At 50.8% G+C, this 9,606-nt stretch overlaps 1 protein-coding gene across 1 annotated transcript; it reads right to left on the bottom strand.

The window, feature by feature from the left end:
- Positions 1-2,757: 2,757 nt before the first annotated feature.
- Positions 2,758-8,201, bottom strand: LOC141993337 (uncharacterized protein C2orf72 homolog). Its single transcript, XM_074962876.1, has 3 exons — positions 7,436-8,201; positions 5,829-5,944; positions 2,758-3,050 (listed from the first exon to the last, which is right to left on the bottom strand). The coding sequence occupies exons 1-2, from the start codon at positions 8,016-8,018 to the stop codon at positions 5,853-5,855; spliced, it is 675 nt and encodes a 224-aa protein (XP_074818977.1). The 5' UTR covers positions 8,019-8,201; the 3' UTR covers positions 2,758-3,050; positions 5,829-5,852.
- Between the last annotated feature and the right edge of the window lie 1,405 nt (positions 8,202-9,606).

The following is a 9,606-nucleotide window of genomic DNA, read 5'->3' as shown; positions in this document are numbered from 1 at the left end:
AACACAGCAACACGCTGTACAACAGCTTCTCTTTTGCTCTGTGTGTGGCCATGATTCTTCGCCCATGACCATGTCTTCTCCCAGAATCATGGTACTGCTGCTAATGCCCTGAAAGGAGGCCGGAACCCGACTTGTGAGGGGAATTCATTTTACAGCTGAACAGTTGAGTAATAAACTCAGGTGTCCTCACAGGGCAAAGCCTTACTTTTATTAGGGTCATGCAGTGGTTTCAGAGTATGGGCTCCCTTCATTTAACGTAGGCCTTTCACCTCATAGGTGTTGACAGAGTGGTCAACACTCGCAATTTTATGGTGAGATTCATGATACCGTGAATAGGAGACTTTAACCAATATCCTTGACAGCAAGGTTTGAAGCCTGGCCTATCAGACCCCTAGCTTAGGCCTCCTGAGTTCAGCAACTAAAGAAGGACTCAACACACTGCTTCAGAGGGTGATACAACTGTGCTAGATGTCAGGATCACCACGGACATCAGGAATCCTGGTCTGGGGAGAAAACACAACACCACACTTAGCCTTGGTTTGGGGAGAAGAGGGTAGCTTATTGGTTAGAGGCAGAATGTGCTTTTATCATCCTATCTGAAAGGCAGTGTGATGGCGCAGCTAAGAATTGGATCTCTTATGTTACCATGAGTCTGGGTTCTTATTCCCAACCGCGCTTGCCGTGTAATCACTCTGTTAACTGTGAAATGGAACTGTAGCTCATACTTGGATGCCTGGCCTTGATTAATAAGGGTAGAAGGGAACCCAAACCAGTCGGCAGAGGTGAGATCTGAACTCATGGCTATTGCCTCCCCCAGTTCAGGGAACTTCCCCATAGCTTACCTGGGTATTTGGTGGAGGAGACTAGTGTCTCTCTGCCTCCTCCAGCAGAGGCTTTATACCTGCAGATGTGTTACATCATCAGTGCTAAATGCAACTTCTCCCATCCCCCAGGCACCTACACGGAGCCTTCTGCTGTCTTCCTGGAGAATCTGATTGGTCTGCAGTCTCCACCACTGACTCCCAGTGAGCCCATCCCTGGTGAGTGGGATAAGCTGTGATGGAGTTTGACCCTTTGGCTGTGACCAAATAGCGCCCCTATCCCACTTGTACTTGCATTGCCTCTGGCCTGCGGAGAAAGCCAGAACTCCAGGCTGTCGGAACAGGAAGCTGTTCACCGTAAAGAACGCAGATTCCTTAGCCATACAGGATGTGGGAGCAGCCCAGCACTGGCACCGTCAATGGGACCAAGGCTGAGAGAACTCCCTGAAAACGTTCTTGTCTGGGGCACTATATGAAAAGGCCAGGGGGTGAATGGACCTTGCCCCGTCGTGTCAGTACACAGTGCTAGATCAATGGGGAGAGGGATTCGGCAAGGTTTTGTTTGTAGGCAGATAAAGCTGGAGTTGCTTAGAGTCCTGGGCACGGGCCCCTTTTTGATCCACGTTTGGAGGTTAACAGGGCAGAGAAACCTAGCAGGGTGATTGTGCCTGAACGGAGCAGCGAGCCCTCCTGTTCCCTTGGGACGGTGCAGCCTTCGCCAGGGTACGTTGAGAGGGTGGAGCAGCCTGATCCCAGCGTTCAGGAAATTGTGCTTTGAAGGAATCCTAAAAGTTAGAGGGAAGAGCCCTATTAGCTCTCCTCTAGTCCATCACCAGCTGCTCCCCCTTTCTCTCCGGCCTCCCAGACATGCACATGCCCCCCACCAGTTCACACAAAATGCTGCTACGGTTTGAAACCCCCCCATGGCTCCCCCTCTGCTACCACATCATATTCAAGCTTCTCCTCACTGCCTGCAAAGCTCGGCAGAACTCTGCCCCACCCTGCTTACCCAGGCCCTCACCATTGCCACCTCTGCTCTGGCAGCAACGCCAGCGTCATCTGCCCACACGGGTCAGCTTCTCTCAGACATCTCCGTGCCTTCTTCCACACTGCCCCCTGCGCCTGGTCCAGCCTCTGTGACCTCCTTCTCTCTGGATTTAAAACCCTCTTGCAAACTCCCTTCTGCTGTGCTACTCAAGGAACTGAGCTGAACTCAGACCATGAAGCCCAGGACACTGGGAAGCGTGACCTTTCTCTGTCACTGGCCTGCAGGGTGACCTTGGACAGCAGTTCCTGTTTTTTAAAATTTCATGATTTTTTGGAGCTTGACTTGTGAGTTATGAATGTTTGGAGCTGGTGATATTAGCTGGCACTCAACACCCTCCCATACCTACAGAGATTCAATTCCTTTCAAATTCAAACCAACCATAAGAAATGAAATGTGGGAAGCCAATGACAAGATGCGCCACTTCAGGCCAGAGAGTTTCCTCCAGAATAATCAGGGCTGCTTTTGTGCGACTCCCAGAACTGTGCTAGGTGCATTACAAAACATACAAGGGTACGTCTACATTGCAAAAAAAAAAAAAAACAAAAAAAACCCCACAGCAGCAAGTCTCAGAGCCTAGATCAGCTGACTCCGGCTTGTGATCTGGAGCTAAACACAGCAGTGTGGACACTCCGCCTGAGCTGGGCTTTGCAACCTGGAAAGCGGGGAGGGTCTCGGAGCCTGGGCTCCAGCCCGAGCAGAAACGTCTACACTGCTATTTTTAGCCCCGTAGCTCAAGCCCAAGTCAGTTGATCCAGGCTCTCAGACTCACTCCCATTGGTTTGTTGTTGCTGTGTAGACGTAGATTCCAGACTGAAGAGTTCATGAGTTTAAAATAGACCCAGATAATGATACAACTAAACAAGAAATCACGTTTTTTGGCTGTGAAATATTTTTAAAAATATTTACTGTTTGATGTTAAGGGTTTAAAATAAATATTTAAGCAGCTGTAAATATAAAGAAGAGTCCACTGTCATTACATAATTCCTCACATGAAAACTGTCCCAGGACATTTTGTCTGCTCTGCTGTAAGTGATAAATGGTTTGAAGTTTATACATACACACAGGCATGCAAACAGAGAATAAACTCCAAATTTTAATGTGTGGGGTTTTTTTGTTGTGTAGTTTTTTTGTTTTTGGTTTTTTATTTTGGTGGCAGTTCAGATCTTAGCTGGATACAGGAGCTGTAAAAAAAAAAAAAAAAAAAAAAAGAGAGAGACACAAAGTTTAAGTCTCTAATGCAAAAATGCATAATTTGTAACAACATTTGTATAACTGCAGCACCTAGGAACCCAGGGATGGGCCCGGATCCCACTGAGCTTGGTGATGTACAAACTCTGAACAAACAGACTCTCCCTGCTCCCAAAGGGATTATAATCTAAGTATAAAGCAGAGAGGACAGATGGACACAGACAGAAAGGGGAGACAAAGAAACAGTGAGACACTATTAGTCAGCATGATAGGCGGTAGTGTCAGTCCACCGGCAGTCCAACTGTTGTCAAGTTAATCAATTAATCATAATTAGAGCTGGTTGGGAATTTTTCAATTAATTTTTTTTTTAAAGTTTTCACAAAAAACCCCACCCTGAGATCCCAGAACAGTCAATAGGCTGGGGTTGGGGCTTGCAGCTGAGATTGGGGAACCCAGATACAGGTCCCTGTTCTATCTAATTCAGAGCAAAGACTGGAACATGAGTTCCCCATCCCAGGTGAGTGCCCCAAACCTCAGACTACTACTGGCTATTTTGGGATGGGAAGGGGTGTTTATGTAGGTTTTTTCCCTCCCTCTTTTTGTGTGTGAAAACTTTCAAAAGGTCTCAGTTTTGTCCCAGTGCAGAATGGGAAAATGTCTGGAATCTCAACATTTTATGGGGAAAGGAAAAGTTTCCCAGCCAGCATTAATCATAACCTCTACAATACACCAGTGAGGATGCAACTATTCAATGGGGTTACTTGATATTAGATTCAAATCACCTGCCTCCCACAGTGCCTCTTCCCTCCCCCTGAAAAAAAAAAGAAATCTAAATACCTCCCAGGGACATTCTCCATCAGATTATACCAAACCGTAGGCAGGTTGCATCACTCCTAGTGTCTATTTAACATGATCATTGTACACATGGTGAAATCAGTTTCTTTCTATGGAGATAAACTCCACAGAGGGGGTAGTGTGTACTTGAATGTGCTAAACACAGTCCATTTCACTTGGAACAGGGAGTTCACAAACCTACACTGTAGGTACTCCATGTTACATAGGAACCTAGCGAAACTGATTCACACAAAGCCATATATCAAGATGCAAGATCTCTCTAGACCAGCTAGAGCACCCAATCACCATATATACAGCCGTACCAAATTCAGGTCCGCTTTGGTCATGGGATTTTTAAAATCGTAAATTTCATGGTTTCGGATCTTTAAATCTGAAATTTCACAGGGTTGTAACCATGGGGTCCCAACCGTGGGGGGCGGAGGAGGCGGGGGTGTCACAAGGCTATCGTCGGAGGGTTGCAGTCTTGCCACCCTTACTCCTGTGCTTCAGAGCTGGGCGCCTGGCCAACATCCATGGAGCTTCCTGAAGCCAGGGGAGGATCCCTGAGGTGGGTCTGACCTGGCCCTGGGAGTGGCCTGTGCCGGGAAAGAGAGAGTCCTGTCCCTTCCCCGCCTGTCCGGGACTAGCAGTTGGAGCTCAGTGCACAGTCGCAGCCCCCAGCTCTGCCTCTCCCTGACTCCAGGCCCGGTGCTCAGGAGTTAAAGGGGCCACTGGCTGGCTGGCTGGGTGTGTGTGTTAAAGGGGCCTCAGGCTGGCTGTGTGTGGGTGTGACCACGGGGCCCTGGGCCGCCGCCCACTTGCCTACCCGTAAGGCTGGGCCTCCCTCCCTGCCCCCCAACTTGACAACCCCCCCATACCATGCCACCTTCACTTCCGCGCTGTGCCCTCAGAGGTGAGCTCCCTCCCGGCCAGCAGCCGCTGCTCTTCGGCTGACCAGCTCTGTGAACTCTAGTCTCCTCTACAATAGCCAGATTTCCTGGGGGTGATCAGATTTCATGGTCCGTAATGTGTTTTTCATGGCGGTGAATTTGGGAGGACCCTAACCATTTATGCTGCTACTTTGCCACAGCTTTTCAGAGCTCTACCTCCCCCCGACTTCTCATGGCAGCTGCACCATGCAAATCAAAATTCTGCTGATGCACAGGGATGGAGGGGACCTAGGAAGCTGATGCAAAGTCCTCTAAAGTCCCCAGAGGACTTGCCATTGATTTCAGAGGGGGTCGGATCAGGCCCCTAGCATGCAGTGTAACAAACAGGGCTAGGCTTGTTGTCGTCTACCAGTGGCCCTTAGCATTGGTGTGGAGGACAGCCTGGTAAATGCCACCCTGCCAAGGGTTAATGGCAACAGAAATACTGTAAGGTGAACTAAAGGGAAGAAAGGGACTGTGGCTGGGTTGCTGCAGCAGCAGCTCTCCCTGCTGGCGACAGGCGGTTTCTGCATGCTCAGAATCCAGCTGCTAGCACGAGTTTTGTTATCCCATCGAGGGGAGCATATTATGCACCCCAGGGATTTGCGCAGCATTGCAGGACTGTGCGCGTGGCCTGGGGAGGAAGGGGGTGTCCTATAAATGGAGGAAGGGGGTGTCCTCCCCTGTCTGGCCTAGGGTTTTCTATAGCACCATTACCACAGTATCTAAGCCCCCCGCCCCTCCCCAGTGCTCTCCCCATCCTCCTTCCCCCAGCCCAGCACAGCCTGCTTGCAGTCCCAGGCAGGGAGGAAGGGGAATTTCCAAACTCCTGCCAGGGGAGAGTTGCGGGAGTGGGGAAGGCATCTCAGGCAAAAGTATCTGCAGGAGTTGGCCTGCCTGGGAGCACTCCTCCAACAAGTATGCTAGGAGCAGCCAGTGTAACGGGTTTGCTCGTGCAGTAGCAGCGGGTGGACGTTGCTATGAAGGGACGGGCTGAGATGCACCCACCTTCCAGGCACATTGCAATGCGGCCTAAGGGAGCCTGTCCTCATACCGTCTTTCATATCCTGTGTTGCACACACCCAAGCTGAGTCGGATGGTAACCGGATCCTGGGGAGTCATTTCTGGGGGGAGGGGAGGAACACAGTGTAAATGCCGCTGGCTTGGGGAGCATCAGCCGCAAGGTTGGGGCTGTGCCGAGCATGAACCACTGAGCAGAGGAGCTTGCGACACGCCTTTGAAGAAGAGCCACACCACCGTGCAGCCTCTCCCACCTGTTCTTCCTCCCAGCGCATGCTGTCGCTAGCAATCCCAGCTTCTCAAGTGGACCACAGAGGGGATCCAGCCAGGCTAAGGGATCAGAAGGGACTCGCCGGCACCTATGTGAGGACTCTCCGGTCTCGAACCTAGGTCCCCAGACAATCCTCAGACGGCGACCTGCACCCAGCAGCTTGCTGGTCCCAGAGTGTAGGCTGGTGTACCCTCGCTCACCATAGGCCCCACCCACGAAGCTCCCAACGGTAGGAGATGTCCAGCCTCTCAGATTGGCTCAGACTCACTATTTAAGGAGGTGGCACAGGAAGTTGTCCAAGCAACAAGGTGAATCCCTGGCATGCAACAGGACCCTGCCTTCTCCACTACCTTCGGAGCCCTGCCTTGCTCCTGTCCTCTAGCCTCGATCCAGATCCCTGCTGCTACACTCCACCCCCCCGCCCCCCAGCTTGATTCCTGACTCTAGCTCTGACCCTTGGCTTGACTCCCCATTCTGTCCCCGCCTCTGACCTCCGCTTTCTGGCTCACGATTGCCAGCGCTGACCGCCTACGTCCCAGTTTATGACAGCACCCAGCTCTCTCCGACCTGCTGGACAATGACTGAACGTCCCCCCCAAACCCTACTCAAACAGAGCCCGACCTACAATCTTCCTCGGCACTGATTTAACATGCCCCTTGCCCTCACACCAAGTAGGGCTGGTGGACTGGGGCAGGTTGCCCCTATGTAAAAGGCCCAGACATTTATTGACACCACGACATAGTTCCCCAAAGACCCACGGACACCGACTGGATGGCCCCTGAACCAAGACTTTCTCCTCAGAGCTCTCACACACATGCAAGATGCCTCTTCTCCCATCTCCTACTCAAGCTCTGTCTAGCACATGAGCTCAGATTCTCAGAGCTGCTTCCTCCTGTCAGTTAGCAACAAGGAGCAGCAAACCTACAGGGCTCCAAGCCACGCAGCTCGAAAGAGCAGCTCCTGATGTACTTTCTTGAAGGCCCTCCTCAGGCCCTGCAGCACCATGGGTTGCTGAAAGGGATACGGCGGTTCCCGTTCCCCAGTCTAGTTTCCAGCTCATGTGCCCCCATGCCCATCCCAGCCTCCCAAATACCACCTTGCTCAGCTCCACCCTGGATGCCCACATCCCTGATTTTCATGTCTCTCTGGTGTGTCTCTCACTCCTAACTCTGCTTTGATCTCTGCTTCCCCTCTGCACCCAGCTCAGACTTCCACATTTCCTTCCACCCACCTAGCTCTTCATCTCCCCTCCCCAGCAAGACCTGCTCTTAAGTCCCCCTTCACATGATGCCTAGCCCTGTGTGACCTCTGACCCCTCCAGTACCTTCTTGGCCCTTCAGAACTTCTCTCAGGGCTCTGCAGGCAGCTCTCTTGACCTCCAGGGTCCCGTCTGGCTGGCCTGGGCTATAAACAGCTGCTTCCACCACCAGTTCCTGGAAGCCACCATCTAGCAAGCACTGCATTCTCCTTAGCGCCCCTGCCGCCCGTTCTGCTTCCACCTGCTGGTGCTGCAGGTCTGGCTGGATCATCACCAGTACCAGAGCAGCTGGCATGGAGGGAAAGAGATTCCTTAAGTTCCAGAGTGTTTCATCCAGGTGTTCCCACTGCATGAGCTGCCTCAGCGTAGCCGATTGCCAGAGCATGAAGACCAGCTGTGGTTGCATCTCCTGCTCTTCCTCCTTGATTTCCTCCTTCCGGTGGAGTTTGGCCTCTAGGTCGATCCCTCTGAAGAGCGCCTGGGCAAAGTCCATCTGCACAAGCGGGGCTGCCTCATGTACATCATCCATCTCCATCACTAGCACCTGGCCATTCCTCCTGCCCACAGTGTCCAGCAGAGTCAGGAACTGCCCGTGCACTGGCTCTGCCGGGGAGCACACAGGCATCTCCCCTAGCAGCTCCGACTCCATATCTTCCTCCCAGACTACAGCGTCACTAGAATGGCAAGTGGCTTGTTACAGGGAGCGTAAGGGAAGCCTATGCCAATGTTTCTGTGGGAGTGGAAAGTGCGTGCAGAGAACAGCTAAGGCTCTGTGGGTCCCAGCCCAGGTAGACAGACTCACCCTAGTTCAAGCAGAGTGAGCACATAAAAACAGCAGTGTGAACATTACAGCATGGGCTAGCTGCCCTAGCCCAAGCCTGCCCAGCTAGCCCAAGTCACAACATCTACAGTGATTTTTAGCATGCTAGCTCTGCTTGAAGTAGCCTGAGTCTCTTTACCTGGGCTGGGAGACTTGCTCTCAGCTGCGGTGTAGACATGAACTGCTCACAAAGAAGCAGGTTAGATATTGTGGGTGTATTCGACAAGGGATCACAATTCTTGCAAAGTGAAGAGGAAAAATAAGAACAAATGGGACCTTTCACTACAGGAGGATCCAAAATTGGTGTCATTGGCCGTTTTTGCAGTGAGCGACCCAGGCTGTTGGAGGTGCAATGCATACTGTATACACACCCTCCCTGGGAGGGAGAACAAAGAGGAATTGCCAGTCCAGTTCAGACAGGAGCTTATCCAGCACAGTATGTGATCACCAACAGCGTCCAGGAACAAATACTGCAGCAGAATGGGCTAGAATCCAGGTGATATGAAAATATGGAATAACTCAACCACTGGGAAGTTTCTTAATAACTTCTTATGGCTGGAAGCATAACAATCTCCCCCCCCCCCCCCCCAATCTAATGGAGCTTGCTCATGTCATCCATATATCAAATCCTGGTAAACTCTTGGACTCTGGTGTCTTGTGGGAGAGAATTGCACAGGTTGTGTTTTGCTTAAAAGAGAAACTATCGGTTTTAAAATTGTTGCCTTTCAGCTTCCTTAAATGTCCCCCTGTTCTCAGAGTAAGAGAGGCCCGCCAGGGAGAGCAGATTTTACCTTCTCTGCATCTCTACGTCCCCTCCTCCTCTTTGTTGCCTCTATAAAGATCTTAAACTTCTCACTCTCCCCTCACAGGCCACACATCTAAACATGATTTGTCACCTCTGACCAGCTTTAATTTCTGCTGTATCTTTTAAAAGAGATTACATTTAAATAGCATGAGACACAATGAAGAGCCCAGAAGTTCTTGCTTCAGGGCCTCAGACAAGGTGAAAACTGGCTATTGTATACACTCTGCTACCCTGCCTCCACAGGCAAAGGAGGGGAAGAGAATATGAAAGACTTTCCCCTAACAAGGGAGGTTGGGAGAGGGAGACCAGAAGGTGAACTATACACATTGTGTCACTCACCAGGAAAAGGACATATAATCGATATTTAATAGATTAGCAACAGTTCCACTGCCAGATTAAAAAGTCCCTGATTCCACAAGCATGAACAGAGGGCTACATTTCACTATCACAATGTGACTGAGTATCAATTTTCAGCATCTTAAACAGGATTAATGTACCTGTTACCTATGGCCAGTTCTAAGGTAATTTACCTGTGTTACCATCTAGAGAGGAAAGCTTTTTCTAGGAGTCTTGCAATCAAACTGTTTGCAGTAGGCAAATTCGCTGCTCAAA

Source organism: Natator depressus, chromosome 9 (assembly GCF_965152275.1).
Source record: "Natator depressus isolate rNatDep1 chromosome 9, rNatDep2.hap1, whole genome shotgun sequence".
Lineage (NCBI taxonomy): Eukaryota > Metazoa > Chordata > Testudines > Cheloniidae > Natator > Natator depressus.
The sequence above is the reverse complement of the archived record's forward strand: the minus strand, read 5'-3'. Positions and strand labels throughout refer to the sequence as shown.

Coding starts and splice junctions, on each gene's coding strand:
- LOC141993337 (XM_074962876.1), bottom strand. CDS start 8,018: ATGGAGTCGGAGCTGCTAGGGGAGATGCCTGTGTGCTCCCCGGCAGAG. Junction 5,945..7,435: donor AGTTCTGAAGGGCCAAGAAG/GTACTGGAGGGG, acceptor CCCTCCCCCCAG/AAATGACTCCCCAGGATCCG.